At 39.0% G+C, this 25,053-nt stretch overlaps 1 protein-coding gene across 1 annotated transcript in view; it reads left to right on the top strand.

The window, feature by feature from the left end:
• LOC149263774 (protein CASP) overlaps positions 1-25,053 on the top strand; it is a 339,103-nt gene that overhangs the window by 133,040 nt on the left and 181,010 nt on the right. Inside the window, exon 11 of the mRNA XM_089426687.1 lies at positions 13,528-13,586. Coding sequence (XP_089282813.1) covers positions 13,528-13,586 — 59 coding nt within the window. The remainder of the gene's footprint in view (positions 1-13,527; positions 13,587-25,053) is intronic.

Genomic DNA, 25,053 nt, shown 5'->3' with positions numbered 1-25,053 from the left:
TGTGGCTGTCAACTGACGCACCAACCCAGCGCCACTACTGAAAAGTCCCCCCCTAGTGCGCTGAGTCTCATCTAAATATCTCGGGTGAGCTCTTCGTCCCCCGTGGCTCATGCCCAAAGTGCAGAAAGTCGATAGCAAAATCGGCTGCGCCTGTGAGGGATGTAGAAGAGGGCTAGACGTGTGAGTCCCGACGGATACCATCAAGTATCGCTCATTTGTGTCCCCATCGATCCTGGGTGAACTACGCCCAAAGGTATGCCCAGTGTTTCTGTCCAAGGGTCTCCCTGGAGGCAATACTCCATGACCTTGTTGTGCAGCACTATACATGCCTGCATGCCACCGACCATCCCAATACTCTTGGACATGCCACTGTACACCATGGCGTACCCTTGTACACCCCTAAATACCCTCGACTACGACTATGGCATCTTGTACTGGCTTGGGTCCCGCAGTGTCACTGTTCCTGTCACTCCCCGCATGTACTCAATGCGATGTGAGGTACTCCCACTCCATAGCGCAGTCCAACATACTATGGCACACCACCTTGCATCGCCATGCTCCTCTGCAGGCCCCTGCTCCTTGCTCCATAGCCCTGCACACCACTGGATGTTATGGCCTAATGTTGGGTCTGTATGCATCAGATTGCATCCCTCTACATAACACTCGACGCTATGACATAGCTCTATGTAGTCCTGTGTACCACTGTCCACTGTCGTACCACCCTGTAACATACAGTGTCCTGCATGGGCCAAAATATCGACATTTTTGCTAGTACGCCCTCCATGATGTGGGCTACATCCCCCCATCTGCTTTGAAAGACCTGAGCGGCCCGACTCCCCACATGCTAATGAAAATGACACTATTGCGCCTATCCTCAATAGTCCCTGCATCCCATATGCTAGTAAGAGAGCACTCTCTCCATACAATGCCCTGTCTGATAGCCTGTCGATGCCACCTCCTCCTACCAGCTCCTGCCAAAGTAAGCTAGTCACCCTGTGACTCCACGCACTGTCAATATGCCAAGACAACTCATGAAATTTGTCTGCTCGCCTGTCAAACCATCCTGTCACTAGTGCTGACTAGGGCTCTGATGGAGATCTGAAAATGTGGGTGCGCTCAAGCGTCAAATCCATCCCGTAGCTACTACCATCACCTATCAGCTCTATGATATGATTGAAAATCCCACTCGGATCCCAAAAATAGTTCGGCCCTCGAGTCCCTCTGGTAATCCATGGCCTCTGCTGACATGTGGCCATGGATGTATCCAACCGCCTAACCTGCTCCATCGAGTACCAGCTTAGTATCTCTTGCCATCCAATCCCAAAGGAGAGATTGAATGTGTAATCCTTTGTGGAAGAAACAAGCCCTCCAAGCTGATGTGGTATCATGCTCAGCTCAGTCCTACTAACTTGTCCACCCCCCTCGGGTATGTCTAGACAACTTGACCTCCCCCAATCCAACGCATAAGGGTGGGTTGATAATGCAATAGACCCCCCCAGTGGGTCTCTGAAGTGCACTGTGTTGAAAACCCAATGCGTGACCTCTATGCTGCCTCTCATCAATGGCTAGCCTAAGGGATTGCTGCACATCCTCCTCCATCATGGGCTTGATATGAGCCTTCGACTGCTCCTCCATAGACAACTCAATATGCACGATATGATCACCATTCAGCTGTAGGCGACTGTCGTCTGGCAACTCCGTCATAGATCTGGAGGCCTCTGTACCTATCGACTCTTCAACAACAGTGGAGCTGCCTTCCGGAACCTGACCAACTTGTGGTGCATTGTTATCACCTGAGGACTCGGTCACAACCCCGAATACCTCATCAATGGATAACACCTCATCAACGGGTGTATGCTCAACTATATCTTTGCCAACCATGGCCCCTTCAACTACCCTTTCATCTTTTTTCTTAATACTTCTCATCATCCCTGCAAAATCCCACTGAATCTCTATTGGTTTGTGCATACCCCTTAGTTCACAGAATTCCCAAAAAGAGAGGTATGCCTGAATGCCATGACCCAATGATTGGTATGCCCTCTAGTTTTCCCCTAATAACTTGACACCAGTGGCAATCATGTCTGGATTGCCAACTGAGGAATCAATCAATTTCTGCCCCACATCAATCATCATTTGTTGTATCTTCACCACCTCATTCTAGGTGACCGCCATGTTGTTTGATTCTAATCTTTCCCACAGGCTAAGCCAAGATTATGGCTCTGATACCGCTGTAATGTTCCTAAACAGGAATGTAAGTGATATACAAAGCATGCAAACAATCCAGCAATTAGAAAAATGAAATATACATTAAGCACCCATGGAAACACTGGAAATAGAGAATTGCTGAGCCATTCTGTTACTTCTTCAGAAGCAAATACAATAGTAAAATCGAATGGTGCACCTGGGCTTGTCTCAATGGACAAGCATGACAAAACCCAAGTGAGAAAATGCTGAACTGAAGGCTGCTATAACTGTTGCACCAAACTGAACTGCGCTGCCCCAAAAAACTGCTCTGTTTGCTGACTTCGAAGGGCTGGAATCACTGCTTTCCGTGCTCAGAAAATTATGAGATTTCAGCTCTTTGCTCCTTGGCCTAAACGCAGAAAAACCCACGAAGGAATTGGCCAAATGTTGACCTCGAAATTTTGGCCCAAATTCCCCTTAGCTCCTCTAGTTGTTGGTTGAGTTGGGACCCCTGTTTGACCCCTTATATCTGCCCAAAAAATTCTATAAATTTAGGAGTGTGATCCTTGCCCAAAACCCGGAAAAACCTAGAAAGGCTTTCCCTTGGTTCCAACCTTCAAAAATTGACCCTTCACAGCTTGGCCCTCCTGCAATTTGGAATTCTGTCGCTGTGACTGATCCTGTCAATCTCTGCTCTCCCAACTCCAACGATCCTCCTCAAATGGCCCTCCAAGTGATCTCCTACTTTTCCTGGCCAACTCCAGCTCTACAATTCCTTCCTCCAACTCCCGCGTGAGCCTATTGATGGCTCTCTGCACAGGTCCAAGTAACTGTAAATTAGAGTGTTGGGATACTGGTTTTGATAGCTCCAAATTCTCTGGTGGATCAGCTAATGTGTCTTCAACATACTCTAGAACTTCATGTTTTTCAAGAGTGATATCTAGCTTTGTTTTCCATGGAACAAAGTTTGAAGCATCTTTCAACGTCTCCTCTACCTTGAAATATGACGAAGTCATCTTGATCACAAAACTTTGGCAACAAGTGGAGTTTCTTTAAGTGATCTCTAGTTTCCTTGGATTTGTCTTCAACAAGGCTTTGATACCATGTTAAAATCTAAAAGTTCTATGCAAAAATTTAAAAATTCTTTGCAGAAACTTGAAAGTTCTATGCAGAAAATTGAATGTACTTGCAGAAAATTGAATGTACTTTGCAGAAAGTTGAATGAAACTTAATGTACTTTGCAGAAAGTTGAATGTACTTTGTAGAGGATTGAATGTACTTTGCAGAAAATTGAATGTTCTATGCTCTTACAATTACTTATAATGCAGATTTCTTCTTCCCAAATTTTCAGATCCACAATTGTAGATAGAACATAAACTTAAGGATCTTATGAAGAGAGCCAAACACAAATATGAGACATTGAGATTTTTGGTCCAATGATCAGGGCAAAACTCCTCAAGGGGGAAAACCTAAATGATTCTTCTCCTATTAGATTTTTTCAATTGTTTAGCAGAGTACAAAGAGATAGAGACTGAGAATGAATAAAGTCACCAATGTTTGATCAATTTGCAACTGAAGTGCATTTGCTTTTTGTTTGAAGATCTCCTCCTTCTCTTGACCAGATCATGTCTTTCACACTTGCTCTAACTCTTCCCTTGCTCTTGCTCTTCACTAGCTCTCACATTTCTCTTGCACACATTCAACACTTGGTCTCCTTCTTCACAATGAACATGCTCTCACTTGCTTTTGCTTAAATATATGAGAAATGAGAGGAATTACAAAATGAATTCATGCCTTGAGCCAATAATAGGAAAATCAAATTCCATGAGAGAGAAGTTACTTGAGGAGAAGTGTAATCATCCCAAAAATAGAGAGGGAGATACACTTGTCTTGAGGAGTTACAATTCGAATTGGGGAGAGAGAGAGTTACACTTGGACATGATAAAATATTTGGTGAGATTTACAAATTGAATTGAATGAGGGAGTTAGAAGTGCATTTAATGAGAAGGAGTTACAATTTTACCATACATTGAATTAGTGAGGGAGAGTTACATTCTCTTAAGTATGGAGTTACTATTTTATTCCAAGAGAGAGGTTTGATTTGCGAAGTAAAAGATTCTCAATTTAATTTACTTATTCCATGAGAGAATTCATTTTTATTAGTCCATTAAAGGTGAATGATTTTAGAGTCTTTTATAAATAATAGTATCATAATAATAATAATACTAGTAAGGATAAAAATATTAATTCTTGACTTGTATAATCATGATTGATTTGATTTTTAAAGTGGATTCATATGTCGAGATCATCCTTGATCGTTTATACATGACTTTATATTTTTGGAAACTCACTTCCAAATTTAGATGTGACTTACTATTTTTGGAAAGTCATATTGGAATTGTGAGAAATGAAATTTTATTATAGGTGGTTCAGACATAACTGGAAGATATGATTTCTTCTAGGAGAACTTCATCCCTGAGCTGCCAAATTTTAACACTAATTAGGGTTGGAGTCTTCATCAGATGGATGTGAAGACAACCTTTCTTCATGGCATACTTAAGGAAGAAGTATACATGGAACAACCACAGGGCTTTGAAGAACATGATAGGGAAACTGATCCAGGTGGATGTTGGTGGCCACCCACCTGTCCCACTTGGACCGCCACAACTGTCTCTTTTAGTTTTTCAGTTTCCTTAATTATAGCACAATTTACTATTTTTAGTAGTTTTTTCGGGTCCTGAACTTCCGGAGCCATTTTGAGGCCCTAAACGATGTTTTTTGGGAAAACTGGGAACAACATGTGTCCATGGACCGATGTTTCTCTTCCTAAAGTTGTAGTCCTCAGAGAGATCTTTCTAACGAGCTATTGTCCGCGTCAAACAAAGATCGTATGCCAAAAGTTACGACCCCGGGAAGTTGATGTACCAATTTACCCAAACGGGGTCCACAGTTTGGCGTTTCATCTCCCAGGGTTAGGTTTTTGGATGTTTAGGGTTTTCCATTGTTCTCAACAATAAATAGGCCTTCGAGCCTCATTGTAAGACAGTTCAGAGGCATGTAGCTGCCACATCTCTTCTCAGAGATAAGCTACCATCGCCCTAGCTGGTTTATTTCCATTTCTGTTTGTAAGCATATTTCAGTATTTTACATTAATGAAATGAAACATTATTTCTGCTTCATCTCTGTATTTATGGTTATAATTGTAATTTGTTGTGTTCTTGTTTAAATCCGAATCAGTGGTATCAGAGTGGTCTGCTTTTTCTCTGTTTTTCTTTGCATGTCCCCAACGAGGTCGGGATATAAGGAGTTAGGGCTTGAACTGGTCGAACCTCTGCAAGACCAACCTCGCAAATCTCTGGCCTCCCATGGCGGATGAAAAGAAAGAGGAGGGGGTAGGAGATCCTATCAAAATCTTGCTCGAAGAAGCCCTCGAGCGACAAAGGAATGCGATGATGGAAAACTTTGCCCATATCTTTCAGCGACTACCCAGAGGCGATGCATCGGCTTCCAACTGCTAATCTGGAAACGCCACACTCTTTAAGGTACAAGTTAACTTTGAAATCCCCATATTAGAGGGTCAGATAAATGCAGATGCCGTAGATAAATGGTTAAATCTGCTAGAAGGGTATTTTTCTGTTCATGATTTTTCCAGTTGGGAAAAGATTATTTTCGCTTTTCTCAAAGTAGCCCCCCACATCAAGCACTGGTGGGAAACCCACTACGAGCAGAAGGATGAAAGTACATGTTCACTATTTTCAGCCACACCCACTTGGATTTCATTCCGGGACACCATTAAGGAGCAGTACTACCCTGTCAAAAGCTATGAGGACAAATACATAAAGTGGACCACGCTGTGGCAGGGAAGGGACCAAGATGTGCCGGAGTTCACAAACATTTTTCATACCCTTCGCACACAGTTGGGTATCAAGGATTCTGAGTTGCATTTGGTACTCAAATACTGCAGCTGTCTACATAGATACATCCAGGACGAGATGGAGTTCCTGAACATCTCTTCGCTTGACATGGCATATCGATACATTGTCAAGACCGAGCAGAAATTTAAACAAAATAAGCGAGACTTTGGATTTGCGAATCCGAAGAACAAAGAACAAAGGCAAGGCGAGGTGACCCAAGACACTCCGTCGAAGCCACAAGAAAAGAACAACACCATGAAGCCAAAGGACACAGGGAAGTGGTGTTAGTTCCACAAGAGCCCCACTCACAACACAAGTGAGTGTCGGACCAAGCAGTCACTGGTGGCCGAGTTGAAGGCTTCGGAATCAGATGCATGTTCCGACCCCGAGTCAGAACCCGACAAGGGGAATGACAAAGGGAAGCAGATCATTGATGCGGAGCCCAGCGCCATTGTTGCCATTGCCAAGGTCCAGAAGATTGAGCCCAAAAATTGAGAGGAGAGGGAGCATCTTTTCCACTTACAAATGTGCGTGAAGGGTTCGCTGCTGCAATTCATTGTCGACAATGGCAACCAAAAGAACCTCATTTCAACAGAGGTCGTGAAGCGGTTGGGCCTACTGACTACACACCCACAACCGTACAGCATAGGGTGGCTTCACCAAGGACGAGATCTTCGAGTTCGCCAATAGTGCCGCCTTCCCTACAACATCAAGCCCTTCATAGACGAGGTATTGTATGATGTTGCACCTCTTGATGTTTGTGATGTACTATTAGGCCAACCATACTTATGGAGGCGACATGCTGTGTATGGGTCAAGGCCTCGCACTGTTATTATTTCTTTGGGTAATTCATTATACAGGATACCGGAGGTAGCCCCACCTATCGCCACCTCTTTGATCACTGCTAAGAAAGGCAACAAGCTCATCTCCCAGAGTAGGAAATTTATTTTCTGTCTGGTTCACCCTCAAAGTGAGGGGAAGATTGTCGCCACATCCAGGATCCCTGCGAAGGGTTCTTCCACGCAGCAACAACAATAGATGGATATGGTCATGAAAGTAGACAGGAACATCTTCTCCTCACCCACAAGGGTACCATCACACTATCAGGTCAAGCATTCATTTGATCCGACTCCTAGAGCACCTCTACCCAACGGGTCGATATATCGTCGCTTCATTCTTGAAAATGCCAAGTATAAGCAATGACATGATCAACATCAGGTACCACATAAGTTTCAAGTGGGAGACGAAGTCTGGTTGCATCTTTAGAAAGAACGCCTTACAAGAGCCCATACCAAGGCTGTGGGAAACAATGCTTTGGAGCACAACATTTCCCCATTCTTTCGCTTGCACCGAGTGTTCAATGTGGACCACCCTCGACCATGCTTCCCACCATTACTGGACACATCAGAAGTTGCAGAACAGCTCACCAGGGACCTAGCTCAGCAGAAGTTTCCTCATCTCAGGGAGGAACTGAACGCAATGGGGACCAATGCTTCCTAAGGGGGGAGGAATGATCCAGGTGGATGTTGGTGGCCACCCACCTATCCCACTTGGACTCCCACAACTGTTTCTTTCAGTTTTTTAGTTTCCTTAATCATAGCACAATTTACTATTTTTAGCAGTTTTTTGGGTCTTGAACTTTCGGAGCTGTTTTGAGGCCCTAAACGACGTTTTTTTGGGAAACTGGGAGCAACATGGGTCTGCTCCCGGGTCCACCTAGACCCATGTTGCTCTTCCAAAGTTGTAGTCCTCGGATAGATCTTTCTAACGAGCTATTGTGCCTGTCAAATGGAGATCGTATGCCAAAGTTACGACCCGGGAAGTTGATGTACCAATTTACCCAAATGGGGCCCACAGTTTGACTTTTCATCTCCTAGGGTTAGGTTTTTGAATGTTTAGGGTTTTCATTGTTTCTCAACAATAAATAGGCCTTCGAGCCTCATTGTAAGACAGTCAGAGGCATGTAGCCGCGACATCTCTTCTCAGAGATAAGCTACCATCGCCCTAACTAGTTTATTTCCATTTCTGTTTGTAAGCATATTTCAGTGTTTTACATTAATGAAATGAAGCATTATTTCTGCTGCATCTCTGTATTTATGGTTATAATTGTAATTTGTTGCATTCCTGTTTAAATTCGGATTAGAAACCCATGTTTGTAGATTGAATAAGGCTAGGGCTTGGTATGCTTAGATCGATGGATACTTGATGAAGCTGGGATTCACCAAAAATAGCGCCAATTCGAACCTCTACTTCAAGGTTGTCCAAAGTATGCCTTTGATTTTGGTTTTATATGTTGATGATTTATTCATGACGGGAGCTGAGTCTCTGATCATCTAGTGTAAGAGGGAGTTTGCCTCTGAATTTGAGATGAAAGATCTTGGGTTGATGCATTATTTCTTGGGCTTAGAGGTATGGCAAAGACCTGGTGGGATTTTCCTTAGCCAAGGAAAATATGTTGTCAAACTCTTGGAGAGATTTGGGATGGTCGATTCCAAATCCATGGGATGGTCAATGTCAAATCCACGACCACACCAATGGAGGCAAACTTCAAGATTTATGTGGTGAAGCTGTGGGACCTGATCTAGCAGATCCTTCTTTGTATTGGCAGCTGATTGGGGCTCTGATGTTTTTGGTCATTACAGGACCAGATATATGTTTTGCTATTAACACCTTGAGCCAGGTCATGGTGGAACCTTTGCATGCTCACTGGGTGGCCGCAAAACACGTGTTGAGATATTTACATGGGATGATCAGCTATGGACTGAGATAGACCTTCGGCGATGAGTTGAGACTGCATGGATATACATATGTAGATTATGTTAGGAGCGTTGCTGATAAGAAAAGCACATTAGTGTGCTGTTTTGGCTTGGGAAATTTTGAGTCACTTCACATTGCTGGAAATTCTGCTTCCCTTTGCAGATAAAACTGATCTCCCTCTAAGTCTGAGAAACTAAAAATCGCTGTGAACAATTTCTGACAATTCTATCTTCAATCATTGCTGATCTCGATCTACTGGTGCCCTCACGCTATCACTGCACCCTTGCTAATATAGCGAATCCATGTCTCTGATGTCTGATTGATGTGTTCTCCAAATACCCTTCAATTCCCTCATATAATCTCTTGTTGACAAATCAACGACGATGATCTAATCTCAATCAATGGCAAAGATCATCTTGACCCCTTCAAGTGACTTTTCCGAAAGTCTCTAGATGAAAATTGTTTTACCTCAATTAATTCTAATTAATTAAGCCATTTCCCTAAGTTTGAATTAGGAAAATCAATAAACTGGCTAATTAATTCTAATCAAGGCCTTTTCCTAAGAAACTTTTTCTGGGTATTCGAGAAAATGTGTTCCTTAGCCTCATAGACACCATCTAAGACTAGAACACCTGTCTGAGATACACGAACTAACACTTTGTCCACTATTTCCTGACTGTCCTTTGCCTCCAAATTCACATAGGGATTAGCTCCTTTTGACCTCTGGCAATTGCTGCTTATAGGAGGACACTTTCTTTTTTCCATTGTATAATGCTAGCATCAAACATCTTGCTGTTAGGCCCTCCTTTGCCTACCAAAGTCACTGTAGCCCTTACTGTCCATTTCAGTATGCAACAACATCCTTTTCTCAACTCTGCTAACCTTCCTACTACTAGAGATTACCCTTAGTCAACCTTAGGTAGTTCTCAGACTGTCTGTCCTAATTCTTGAGGCCTCTCGGACTTGCTCCTGGGGCTAGGCTAGCTTGTGGCCCTTTGCGGCCAACTCTAAGGCCCTCCGTGGCCCCTCTGTGGTCCTTTGCTGCTTGAACTATTTAACAACGATGAACACCCTTATATAATTACAGACCCTCGGCTAGGTCTTCTCCTTGACTACGACCAATCATTAGCTCCTACAAATCATCGAATAGACTTGATCTGGAACATAAAACAAACCTCTTTTATGTGTCTCCTCCAATAGTGCTATTCAACCTTTTCTTGAGTAGTTGCGACTCTCTTCTAGGGCTTGCTCTTGCACAAAATGAATCCTTTTTGCACTTGTCTTGACCTCTCCATAGGTCTCCAATATATAACTCTATAATGGTTGCCTTAGGAGCCTTCTTTCTCCACTAAGAGCCTCCTCAACAACAATTAGAATATTAAATTAATTAACTTGGTTTCTAAGCTCACAACTTTGGGTCCAAAACCCCCAGACTTGGGTACTTTGCCCACAAACCTCCATTTTACTGGGTTTCTCCTCACAAGTGAAGCACTCAAGACTCGTGGGAGTACCTACCAAGCTATACCATTTTCAATAGAATCAATACTATCCTCACTTTCCATAGGCTGAAATTTCCTGTCCCCTCCAAGCTATCCTCAAACCTCAAACTTGTAGCCATGTAACATACTCAACTGATAATGAGGTGCAACCTTTTTCTTGATGAACAGTTTGCAACTCTCTTGCAAACCATGGCGTCTTTCTTATTTGGTTTTCCCTTCTATCATATGCTATGATACCATGCAAATTTTAATTTGACCCAATCATGGTTTTCAATCTCAATAAGTTTCTCAGTTTCTTGCTATTAGGGTTTAATGCTCATACACAAATGCATTGAAAAATTGAACTTATGAAATAATACACATTGAATCATTTATTGCAAGCTGAGCGGAAGCTAGGGAAAACAAGCACATTAAACTACATAGAAATTTTTGGGCAATACCCTTGGAAAAACCCCATGTTAGGATATTCTGACACATATGAAATAGTTAAGTATAACTTGGTCTAGTGTAGAGTTAGGTAAAGTGTGTTTCTTTACTATGTACTTTTGTAACTTACAATCCGACGGTCACGATATGTAGTGATCCGACGGTTCATTCTCTCCTCGGTATTACTGACACTTGATCCGTGGCTTAACACCCGATTGGTCCATGATCTCTATTTAAAGAGCATGGAGGGTCATTTCTAGGGTAACTGTTCATGAGAGAAGCTTATGTAAATTTTCATTCTTTTATTGATAAATTGCCTGAAGTGGCTGCATTGGCTCAGGCCGTGGATTGTTTCCCTCTTTGAGGGTTTTAACCACGTCAAGAACACTGGTGTACTGATCTATGATCTGTTTGTGAGCGGTGTTCTTTGGTGTTCTGTTTGAGGAACTTACCCTGTAAATTCGTACACCCCAAAGGGAAAACTGGTAGAGAGATTTTTATTATGAGACCACAAAAAAATAAAATGAGTTTACAACAAATTTGTTTTCTAGCAACAATTTATTGTACTTATCTCGAATTTTGAGTCACTTCACCTCGAAAATTGTGCCAAGACAAGATCTTTCTACAGAAGAGACCGCCTCGAATTTTGTGTCAAAACCCTTGATTTTTGTGCAAAAAATACTGCCTTGAAATCTGTGCTAAACTTTTTCAATTTCTGTGCAAAAATAGATACAAGGACCCTTGATTTCTTTGCCTTGAATTTGGTGTAATGACTGCAATAATTGTTGTGCATTCTCCTTGGTTTGTGTGTTCCTCGCTGTTTCTCTCCTCTTTCTTCAGCTCTTCTCTCTCTCTCTCCCCAAAAAATTAATTGAATAATTTTGTGTCTTTCCCTAGAAACTCCTTTAATGTCTCATCATAAGAAATTTTACCTAGCCCTGTGATCTAGTGGCTCAGATTAAATTCTTGGACATTGAGATCAATGGTTGTGATATAATCTCTCATTATCACAACTGAAATAATTTTAAAAACATTTTGTTCATTAATAATGCACAATAATCACTTTAACCTTATAAAAGAATGTTAATGTCCTAAGGACCATTTTCGGACATTCTCCCACATGCTGGACACCGAGCCAATGTGGAAGACACTTGTTTGAGATAAAAACTTCAACAATCTTCTGTTTTGTATTTGAGCTATGAGGTTGGCTTGTAACCTCTATCTTGTGGATCACTTAAATTAAACTTGTAATTAGGGCTTCACTTGTATTTTTTGTAAAAAAATGAGGGAGTTAGGTCTCATATAAATAGAGACTCCACTCACTTTCTTTTCATCATCACATGTTACATTCTTTTCCTCTCTAGAAGAGTGCGAGTTAGTCTTTGTGCTATTATGGGAAATATGTGATCTTTTGGTGATGCGACTTTCTTGATGATTCGACTTTTGCATGGAGATGTTATTTTGGGATTGAAAAAAGTGCCTTTTTTGGAGAATTTTGTGAGTTTAATGTCTTATAATTGTTATTTTGCGTGTTGAATCAATGAAGTAGGGTTTTTATCATGCCATGGCTAAATGCTTAATTATTGTTGAAATCTTGCTACATTTTTTGCATGTCAAACTGTTCTCTTAAAGGTCTATAGGGAAACCTACATGTGCAGCCCCTATATTTAATTTATCCCCTCACAGGAATAATAGTTAGGGTTTTGAATGTGGATGTCCTAGCCATCCCCACTTACTCTATCAGGGTCTATCCCTTGAAGTTTATCCCTAAAAGAGCCCATTCAGACCTTTTAGGACAAGGCACTAATCATTGGTGTGTTGATTATACATAAATTTTTTTAAATTTCATCTTTTCTCTCTCCTAGACGTCTAGGGTAGCTGCTAGGGTTTCTAGGTCTGATTTACACATTAAAGTGAATTTTGTATGGATGAATGTGGCTCATAAATTAGGATTTGCACCTATAAATTGTGTAAAGGAAAAATCTAACATAGTGCATGGTTGATACCTTGTAATTGGGTCTGACGTCAACTTCTTTTCACTCTTTATGCATACCTAACAACCATAAAATCAATATCCTACCCTAACCCTAGTGTCTATTGGAAGACCTTTGTTCCTTTTTTGTTGATTATCATTGGAAAGCCTTTTCTTTGGCTGCTACATATCATTGTGCACCTTATTATTGCATATCAATGGAAACCTAACTTATAGCCGCCTTATCGTTGGTCTAGAGTCTAGACATAGAGTATTCGAACCCTGGTATAGAACATCTAGGGCTCTCTAGGCTTTGCCAATACTCTATCCAATATTATAGACCTCTTATTCATCATCTTGAGCCGTAGCATTAGAATATTCTTTAGATGATCTAGGAAAGCCTCCCTTGTGGTTAAATACCACTAAAGTGCAGGATAAAAGTTGCTAAGGTGACAGTGGGAACCCTTTCTCTTGTTGCCATAAGGTCTGGCCCTGACCAGTGAGGCTTTGCACTGGGCCTGCTAGATTTTGTGGCAACAGTACCAATTTCAATCCCAACCATTTCAATTGTACATTCACATTGACATTTATTAAAAGATATTTTGCTCGAAATATATGGAAAGCAAAAGCCAATATTTTTTATATGTGAATATTTGGATGAGCAATTGCACAAAATGTTTGTTTGTAATACCCCAGGGATCAAATTTACTCACTGGAATAGTTTGATCTGTGCATTCTAATGTAACATTAATGTTTTAATTTTTTGTTAATGCAGGAACAATTGCGATCACAACTTCAAGTGGTTCACACTCAGGAAACTGAACATAAGGAAAGGTGAGATAATGGTGTTTAGTGGTTTGGGATTTTTTTTTTTTTGTTATTTTACTTTCATAATTGATGCTTATGTTTTTGTAGTTTGTGGTAACTCACTCCAAAATCATTGCCTAAATTGAGTGAAATGAATAAACCTTTAAAAGGAGATTACCTAGTTAAAATGATGTTAGAGTATTCTAAGTCAATGAAGTGCATGATTTAAATTGATAGATGCGTCTTGTTTGTTAGTATCCGGCAGTACATGATGACTACTTGAATTTTGTGATGACTTGAAATTGTCCTTTGGGAAATCAGCCACAAAGTGTTCTGAATGGACAGTTCAGGGAAGGTATTTCTGTCATTGACACAATCCATTTTTCTTCAGATACAGTGCTTTCTGATTCTAGTGAGGTACCCCACATAGAACCTGCTGATCAAATATGTTTATATCTGTAATACTATTAAACTATTTTAAATCAGCACAATAAACATTCAGATCAGCAATATATATTTGCAAATCTGTAAATATCAAATTCTCCAAATAAATCGTTCAGAAGTAGCTTAAAAACAAAAAACTCAATGATTTATTAAGTCTAATTTCCTTTTAGTGACTGTTGCATGTAGAAAATCCACGAAACTCTGCAACTGCTCTAATGAACAATCTGAAAGCTAGTTTCTTTTCATCAGGACACAAATTTTCTCTACTTATTTGCAACGGAATAGAACAAAAATAAATCACAGTCACACAGTGGCAAAACACAATATTTTTCTAGGGAACCCATTCTGGGAAAACCCTCTGCTTGTTTGAGAATTTTATTGATAGAAGAATGAGCAATAGATCTCTTACAATACAGTATTGTTTCACTGGAAACCAATATGGTTTTCTCTGCTTGTCCTAAGCTGAAACACCCTTGAAAGACTTCATCTTACTTCCCTTATTCTTTGCATTCTCCTGCATTCCACCTCAATCTATGCACATGGGCTGCTCCTATTAACTAGGAAATACATCCTAATTGCTAGCACAAAACCCAAGGGAAAATAACTTCTACCAATCTGTGCACAAGCTTCTCTTGCACACTCTTCCTCTCACAAGCTCACATACACATAAACCTGTGCTCTCTATTGCCTTGTCTCACCAACTCGTGCTCACAAAACAATGAATACAATTGTGCCTTTCGATCTCCTTATAAAGTTATAAGCAATTCGAATGGGCTAAATCTAGCAAGATGTATTTTTGGAAAGCTTAACTGGTGATTGATGAGTTAACTAGTCAACCTGACTCATGCAACCCGTCTAGTCTCAATTTAGAACTTTAGACTCAATCACTAGTCCTTTCCAAAGATAACTCGCACTAGAAGACAACAAACTGAGCCTTCCACTCTTGCATATCAGTCAACTGCTTCATGAATTGTCCTAACTTATAGGAATTTGTTCTAAATTTTAGGAATTCTTCCTAATTTTTAGGAACTCATCCTAACTTTTAGGAACTTATGCATGCTAAGGAAAAACTGCTTCTGATCTCTTTGACTAAGGCACAGGTCAAAGAAGGACCTTTCTCGCTACTATTTTGAACATTGCATGGATCCCTTGGGCAATTTGGAGAAGAACATAAAGAATGTAACCGCTGAGAGGGGATGCCACATTACATCCTAACAACAGCTTGTGTAGAAGGAATTCAACAAGGCAGTGACAAATTTTTTATCTTATTGAATATATAGTCTCATATAATAACTTAATAAGCCAAAACTGAAGCAAAGATTCACAACAACCATGAAAACAGGAGAATCATTTAATCAAATCAACCAAGAATTATATCAACCAGAGCTAAGTTCATACATGCTCTAGCCAACAAAATAACTGATGCAGGAGCATGAGGCTTGAAGACAAAAGACTTCGAATTTTATTCAAAAAATACAAAAAAAGTTTACAAGCAAAGGAGTGGGATCCTTTAGCTGTCACTTTACAAAGCTTCTAGATAGGATTTGAGCTAGAATTCAGGGATTTGAATTATCTTGTAATTAATTCAAGTAGTTAGGCTTAGTTGAGATTCTTGAGGAGAATATCATGCAGATTAGTTATTATCTAGGATTAGGCAGTTTCGATCCATTGATTTAGGATCTGGTTGTTGTATGTACAGGTATTTATGTAAGTTTTGAATTAGTGTAATGGGATTTGGCTGTGGAGGATTGGATTGTAAAATTTGGAATCTCTCTGTGTCTCTGTGTATTCTGTGCATGAATGGTCAATCCCGGAGGTTTTAATTTCCTTCGAAATATTTCTGAGTTTTGTTGATTTCCAGTTTGAACCTCTAGAATTAGAGTTTTGTATAATCTTGTGTTATCGCATCTAAATCTTCATTCACTGTGCATTGAAATAACCTGGATATATTCGAAATCACAGAGTTAGTTAGCGATATCCTGAATATGATAGATAAGAACTAAACTTGGCGGAAGTGCTAAATCTTGGCAGAACGAGGAAAACCTGATAAATTTGCGAGAAACCCAGGAAAAGATCTGAATCGTCTGATCGACAGATCCAACAGATCTAATGGTCATCGCATGCCAACAAGCGCATGCATTAGTGAGAATAGAAAAGTGGTCTTTGTAGGTGTAAGTTGTATCTCGCACGGTCTCAAGGTGGTAAGTGGTATTTTGAAAATTCACGCGATTAGCCTTAACGGCTGACACGTAGCACGCGAAAACCACTTTTCTCACGTGCTCTCAGTGTGTTATACATCGTGCAGGATTCCATGTGAGATTACACGACAGCCATTGGATCAAGCGGGATTGATCAACGATGGAGATCGTCCGGGCTAGTTGGCGAGCGGGTGAAGCAATAACCATCAGATTGAGGAATGAGATTGGCGACGAAGATTTAATGCGCTAAAGGTTTGTGGAATTTCAGATGCGATAAGGATATGAATTGTAGTTTTACTTCCTTTCGATTCCATGGGAAAAGTGGAAGTTTTCCATATTCCAGGGAAACTAACCAGTTCTGCGATTTTAGCAGAATAACTAAAACTGGAGGTTGATGACTGATACTCCAAAGGAAACCCGAGAAGAAGTTCCACCTGAACTTGAAGGAATAGTTTCTAGTTTTGAACGATTATCCTTAATACTTGTGACCAACCCACCAATATCTTAGCCCTCTTTCTATTTCAAGGAATCTTAGGAGATGTGCAATATCACTACATCGATTCTTCTCTCAACCTTAAGTTCATTGAGATGGAATCTACAACAACGTGAAGTATCAGATTTTGATTTTCTAAGCTCCAAAATTGCAGTTCCTTAAATGTAAATCCATCATGAGGAATGGAGAAGAAAATGGACATGCTAGAGAAGATTTTGTTGAATTTTGTAGCTATGGTCAGTCTTCATATTAATATATTGATGTAAATCATGATCTTCATGAGAAATTCAAATTTTATATTTATCAAAAGAACAAAATTAAATTTCTTTAAATTATTTGTTTTGGCACCACAGGTGTTCAAGTCAAATCTCTCCCCTTCAAGTCGGCTCACCTATTGTTAGCACCCATTCGACTCACATGGTCTCTATATAGTGATGAATATTTGACTTCCATTCCAAGCATTCGATCTGAGCATCATAAATAATATCTTCTGATTCAATGAAGCAAGAAGAGGAGAAATTACAAAGATTAAAGTGCACTGAATCTCTCTTGAAGACCGAATCTTTCTAAGGCTTATTGTTATGTATAAAATTAAATAAATATTAATTACGATTAAATTAGGAAAAAAGGGCATGATCAAAAGATCATGACCCCTCATGTAAAGGCATCGAGGCTATATTTAAGCCAAGGATCGTTATTGTAAAAATCGTCATTCAATTTATCATATAATATAATAAAAACATTTTATTTTACAGTGTCAATCTCTCTGTAACATTTGGTATCAAAGGTCTAGGATTCGTGCCCTCCGTTGTCTTCTGCCATTGCCCTTGTTGCCACTGTAATTTGCTCCACTGTTCGTAGTCACCGTGTCTTGCTAACTTCCTCTCCTGTTCGCTGTTTCCCCGGGCCGCTTTTCCATCCTCATGTTGTTCCACAAACCCAACATTTTTTGTCACGCACTATTCCGTCGCTACACAAAAAAGCCATTCTGCTCAATGTCTGACCACTTCACGTACTTTGTTGTCATTTCATGACTGTCGTGTACTCGTTACCACCCTATTTCCTTTCTCCCTGCGAACCCGATGTAATCTGCAACTTTGTCTGTCAAACCTTCGCCGACATTTTCCCACTATAAATCCCTGTCCCCTGCTCTCGATCCTCACGCCATAACCTTGAACATCATGCCTATTCGAACACCATTTGCTATCTCTTTGCCCATTTGTAACCTTGTCATTTAGTTTACATTATTAAATAATTATTAATTATTATATATGAATTATAATTATTATATAGCATTTAATTGATTGTTAATTATATTTATTTATTAATTGTTTTTAATTAATAATATAATTAGGTATTAATTATAATAATTATATAGTTATAAATAAATTATTAATTATATATATTTAATAAATAATTAAAATATATGATTAATAAATAGTTTAAATAAGAAAAGAAGTGGAGGAGAAGCAAGTCAAGTTGGAATATCACACACTACGATTCACTCAGACAACGATGAGCCTTTTTAGTAAAAAAATGGAAGACTTCGAGAAGAGGCTTACTGAGAGTGACACGAACGTTAAGAAGCTCTAGGATAAAATAGATAGTATAGAGAATCAGCTCCAACAAAATTATGATGGCCTTCGTAAGGACCACAAAGACGTGCGAAATCGGGTTGATCATAATCACAATCAAGTGATGGGTATGCTAAACCTGATCTTTCAAGCAAACAACAATGCCACCACCCAACATTAGGATGCAACCACTCAACAACAAGATTGGTCGAATACATCAAACTCATAAAGCCCACGTCGGACTCTCGAATCTCGACATTCGTCTACCATACCAGAACCACAATACAATATACCGAATTTCCAAAAAATGTTGATTCTGTTAGCACTTTGTAATTTCCTTTAGGTTGAGAAAGGATTACAAAGGTAACCACAAACCACTTTTAGGCTAGGATCCAACCCTACTAGCCTTGGAGAGGGCTCTCTCACTAGGGTTTTTCTCAGTCAACCTGATGACTGAATGATTTTTGATCTTAGGTTGGTTATGAGGATTAGAAGAACAAATTTGATTTACTATTTTGAAGGCAGGTAAGAGAAGAAAGACCCACTCAACATAGAACCAATTTTAGCTAATGATTTCAAGTGAATAGGGATAGTGAAGGTGATTTAGGCAGGGGTAGGATATGCAGTTTTGCTGATAATATAACTTGATTTCATTGTAGGGAGGGTGAGTGTAGAATCATGAGGATGACAATTAGAGCATCAAGTCACAGATGAATTCGAATTGCCATTAAGAGGAAAAAGACACATAAAATGTTCAACTTATATAAAACAGAGCACAACAATGAATTCTGCAATATTTACTCTTAAGCTAAAACATGAAGACATGTTTAAAACCATAATATAAAACTGATAGCACAAAGGACAACATACCAACAAAGGTCTGACACAAGAATCCCTGTCAAACTCCTTTTACCTTTTTCTATTCACTTGAGAAATTGATACAAAATACAAATTAGCAAGCCTTGCTTCTTCACGCTAACCAACATAACCTTTTTCTTAGTTTTTAACATATTATGCACATCAAAATATTCCACTCCCACCTAGCAGGGTCGAATTTCTCAAAAGGAAAACCATTTATCATCTGGATACATCGAACTTTCACTTACTTTGCAGAAAGATAGGAACTAATTACCTAATGCATTTCTTAGCCTAATACATCATTAAAATTAGAAATAATCATCACAAATAATTAACCATACCATCCTAAGGATTAATAACACCTAACTACATGATTAAGCAACTTCTGGAACCCAAAAAACTCGAATTTACGAGGCAAAATTAAGGCTGTGTGAAAAACGCAGCATCTGCTGCGAATCTTCCAGTTTGCAACAACTTTCGTAGCATTTCAAGTTTTGCATATTTGCAGCCTTCCTTTGATAGGATGGAGCAAAATGATTGCTGACCTCCTGATCCCCTGATCCCCTTTGGCTGGCAATGTAGCAGACTTTTGCAGCAAAACTATCACTTTCGTAGAAACTTCAAAACTCTGAGCATATGATTGATTTCTTCTGATACAAAGTGGCTGAGCCAACTCCTGCCTGCTATGATATCTTTATAACACCTCACAAACCATTTCAAAACCTGAAACATTCATCGCTACATCAAAAGAAAGGACTTTGTAACTTGCGCAACAAGTCCTCGCTGCATTTCTGCAACTTTACCAAAACTGACCTGTGTTGACTTCATGAGAAAAAAGACAAAATTTAGAGCTTAGTGACATCCACTTGATGAAATTTAACTTTGTTTTGCTTCTGCAAGTATATCTAACTTGCCCCTCTTCCTCTTTCTTCTAGATTGCCTTGCCTCAGTCAACTATTGTTTTACTAGTTTGAGTCTCCTTTTTAAGACCAAATTCTGTGTATACATATTTCTCACTTGCCTATTGCGAGGCAAGGTTCACTTCAACTTATGTTTGGCCTTGTCGAGGACAGGTTCAACAATTTGCAACTGATTGAATAACATCAACTTATCCCTTTAATCTTTCTCCACAAGCCAATCTACTTGCTGCTGAACTCCTTCAAGCTGTTCCAACAGTCTTTCAGACTCTTTCTGCTCATCAAATATCACCTTCTATTCTAGTTGAGTTGTCTCCTTCATTTGCATCGCCATTTGGGCAGTAGACCTAGTTCTAGGTCTCCTTGACTGCTCAACTGTCACCTTCACATCTTCAACATCTATGATCTGTTTGCCTTTGTCTTTAACAACATGTACCAATGCTCTCCTTGATGGTTCTCCCTCACTAGGCTAGGCAACTTCTTGTGATATTTTATGCCCGAGTTCTCTATTTTCATGCTGCAAGTATGCTACCATTAGATGAGCCTTGTCCAACTGATCTTGCAGGTGCTTAATTCTCTGATCCCTTTCATCAATTTCCACTTCTTCATGTGCACTCTCTGATATCTCAACAACTTGAACAAGTGTAAGGTCTACATGCAATCTCTTGGCTGAAGCTCTTGTTCTCGGTCTCCTAGCCACTTGTTCTACCTCAGGTGAGAAGTGAAGTTTCTTGGCACTTCTTTTGTCCATTGATTTGTCCTTAATCAAAGGTTTTTTCACTGAGCCAACTGTTACAGATGAGGCCTCTTTGATTGCAACTGATGGGGTATCTCTCTTACTCTTTTGGCTGTCAGAGGATTGTGCCATCCACCCTGAAGAAATAAAAAAGTCTTGCCATGAATGCTCCCTCTTGTCAAGTTCTTTTATCACTAGTAGTTTAATCAATGAAAAATGGAATAAACTAGGTTCAATATGACTCCCCTTTGCTTGAACTCTGTCAGCCATTTTGCTGAGACTCCTAAACAAATAGTAAGGAAGATTCAAGGGTTTCCTGCTTGTAAAATGCATTAGAAGTCTAATGTGGTACTGATAGACTTTGTTGAACCTCCCTTCACATGTAAAATACCTTTGAATCACCTTTAGTAGCTTACTATAGTGGTCCTGCAGATAACTCTTTAAGAAAACAAACCCATACCCCTCCTAGTATTGTGGCTTCAAAAAGTCTTTGAAATGAGCTAAATCCAACTCCATACCTTTAAACCATTCTTCACCATGTAAAGGGATATCAGTGGCAGCAACTATTGATTGCTTTGAGACAACAAACTCCAAATTTCCAACTTTTACTTCCTTCCCTTTGAAATTTAGTGCAAACTATTTAGTGAGCTGCAAGTGGTGACCCTGGCCCTGAATCTTCTCACAGAATGCAATACAACTAGCTTGTTCAAATGATACCCTAATGGCAGGGTCAAAGTTCACTAGACTAAGGTCTTGGGGTTCATATCACACAATATCTCCTCCTTTTACTTTCTTCTTTCCTTCTGGGGTCTCCATCATCAAATATACAAGTTCTACAATCTCCTCAAAACAAAGATATGATGTTGTTGAAAAGTGGAATATGCAGCACGTTGGAGGCAGGGTACTTTTGCAGCAAATAGGGGAGTTTCGCAACAACTGCGACTCGAGCTCTTTGAAGGGGAAGATGAAATACAACTCTGATAAAATATGTTCAATTGAGGTTTACAAAGGATGTGTTTAGAACTCAAAACAACTTGGTACGCAATGAAAATGAGCTTTATGTAACGAGAGAGGTGACAAAGGCCTTTGCGCAACAAAAGTTAGTGCATTCGTAAGTTTGAATAGCTCAGGTTTCTTTCAGACTCTCAGACCAATTGAGGGATAAAATACATATCACATACAATGTACAGAACCCCACATGAGATGAAGAAAACCTTACTTAGAGCCGTGATGATGTTTTTCCCAAATGTGCAACAATACTCGGACTTTCGTAGCAATATCCCGATTTTCGCAGCAAGTCTTTGATTTTTGCAACAACTCCTCTTTCCAACCCTGCAATGCTCTTCTTCGACCTCCAAAACCGCTCTAGAGCCAAGATGAATTTCGAATGAGGGGAAATGAGGAGCCACAAGCAGATTTAAACTCTTCATGCCATTAGAGCCTTCTTTGAAATCAGGATGGCCCACTTGTTGATGCGAGAGATGAGTAAGGGATATCTTTGCAATGATGACCATGACATGACACAACTAATCATAACTTATTCTCAAAGCTGACTCTTATAATTGACATGACAAACATAACTAACTCATGATGACCAAATTTTTCATGACATGACCACTAGACTCTTCCATGATAACATAATGACCCCTTGTGATTACCTTTTCAAATCTTGATCCTTTATGACAAATAGACCCCTTTTGACTCAATTTTTTTTACATGACACTCAATCCAAATCTAGACCCTTTTTACAATAAAGCCCTCTAGACCATATCACTCATAAAACCGAGACTGATATTTAGAAAAATGATCTCAAATGAATAGTAAGACAGAAATGACTGAGATTCCTATAATATAGGACCCTAACAGATTCCCAACCAAATCCCTGTATTCAGTGCACCAGTTGTCACATACCAATGAAGAGCAAAACTTGAGTTGTCAAAATTTGACGGTAATAAGAAACATAATGCAACATGGTTCACTAAGGTAGAGGAGTATTTTGAGGTTTATGATATTGACAATGACGATGAAAAAATCAAGCATGTGTCCATGCAACTTGAAGGTGAAGCATATAATTAGTATATGTGGTGAAAAAGTTCAACATATATGACCTGTTGGAGTAAATCCAAAGATGCTTTCTTTAAACTGTTCCAAGGTGTCATGGAAGAAGAATTTTTCGCAGAATTCACCAAACTAGCATAGAGAGGAAATGTGGATGAGTTTACTAGAGAATGGGAAGCACTAGCCACCCGAGTACTCGGATTATCAGAAAAAACGCCTTATTCAATCATACCTCACTAGACATAAATCATATCTCCAAAATGAAATTAAGCTTCATGTAATTAGATCTATAGAAGAGGCAACATAGAAAGCCAAAGCTACATAGAATAAATTTGAAAGAATACCCCTACCAAAGGTTGAAAAAGTATTTTCAAGACCAAGGTTTCCCCAATCTTTTGACATGGAGAATACAAGGTATGTCCCACCACATCTACACGAAGGAGGAAAATCTAATACAAAGGTGCAAAGAATAAAAGAGTATAGATGTAGACATTGTGGCGAAAAATGGGATCCCAAACACAATTTTTTTAAGGGAAAAGATACGAAGAATTTATAGTAGTATGAAGCAACTTAAGATTTGGATAGTGAAGATTCAAATACAGAAGAAGTTGAGAATTCTCAACAATTTCCCCCAGAATTAGATGGCAAAAATGTTTTGAAAGTATCGCTATCAACCATGATAGGAATAGCCCAACCCCAGACCTTGAAGCTAAAAGGGCATATAAAAAAAACAATGTAATGGTTCTAATTGATAGAGGAAGCACTCACTATTTTTGGATTCAAATCTTGCAAAAAGGCTCAACATTTTCACATATCCAATGCTTAACATGAAAGTAATGGTAGCAAATGGAAAGAAAATTGAAGGTGTAGAAAAATGCCATAGGGTTAGATTGCAAATTCAAGATTACAATTTAGAATCACCGTTTTTTACACTATCGCTTGGAGGAGTGGATGTGGTTCTAGGTGTCTAATGGCTACAAACCCTAGGCACTTTGCCAACTGTTGTCACACAAAGTGTTTAGGCATCACGATAATGCTTAGAGTAAGGGCTGTTACTCTAATCCTCACTTACTCCATTTAGACTCTCTCCTAGACAAGTCAAAGGGGGTAGTCCCTAAGGTAAATGGATGAGGGAAGCCTGTGGAACACAGGCTCTAGGAGACTTGAAGATGGAAAACCTGATGAATTTAGGACAAATCTTGGTTAAGTGAGATGAATAGATTTAACACAAGACACATCCATAGGATATAAATGATTATAGACCAGTGCCTTAGTATTCGATTGACCATAGATTAGGTAAAAACAAGTTATCCAAAGCAATTTACAAATGTGATGAATAATGACGATCATGAACGATTAAATGTAAACGCCCAAAACTCTATCATGCAAGAGATTCCAGATTTAAAATGATTTTTATTAATGACCCAGATCTATAATTTAATTAACTTTCTCCTATAGCCAATATAAATTTTAAAACATTAATCGTACTTGACAATAGAAAAATATTACCACAGAATGACACCAAGGAAATTTATGCAATCAATTCAATTGTTCCATAGGAAATTAAGTTAATGTGGTAAATGAAGAAATTAAATTTTTAATATGACATAGTAAATCAAAAGGATCAATAAATTGAAATTTTAATGGGCCATAGGCCACATTAAAATTTTTAATGTGAAAGTGCAAATCCTCTTTTAATGTAATTCCTTTAGTCATCATAATTTAAAATTTTTATAAATTTTTAAAATTTTTTAGATTTTTTTAATGTTTTGGATTTTTAAAATTTGTAGAATTTTGTAATGTTTTGGATTTTTTATGATTTTCTAGTTTTAGATTTTTTTTTTTTTTTTTGAATCAAAATCAAAATCATAAATTAAAAATAAAATAGTGAAATGAAATGAAATCAAAATATTAAAAATAAAAACCAAAACAAAATCGAATTTCATACGAAACTTAAAAAATATATATGTTAACCCTAACTAAAACCTACCAAAGTAAATAAAAAAAGAAACAAAATCGAAATGTTAAAAAATTTAAAGTCCAAACCTAAGTTAACATAAACCATCAAATGAAAATATAAAAGTTGAACTAACTAAAACCTAAAAGCAATTACAAAACCAAATAAAAAAAAATCGAAGTGTTTTGTTTATCGTTTATGCAGGTTTGACGGTAGGGTTCGATGTCAGCAAGGATGGAGGATGGACATAACGCAAGGG

The sequence above is a fragment of the Pinus tabuliformis genome, chromosome 6, assembly GCF_031772625.1.
Source record: "Pinus tabuliformis cultivar Carrire ecotype Pingquan chromosome 6, CPIR1, whole genome shotgun sequence".
Lineage (NCBI taxonomy): Eukaryota > Viridiplantae > Streptophyta > Pinopsida > Pinales > Pinaceae > Pinus > Pinus tabuliformis.
Note: the sequence above shows the minus strand (reverse complement) of the source record. Positions and strands in the feature narration are given on the sequence as shown.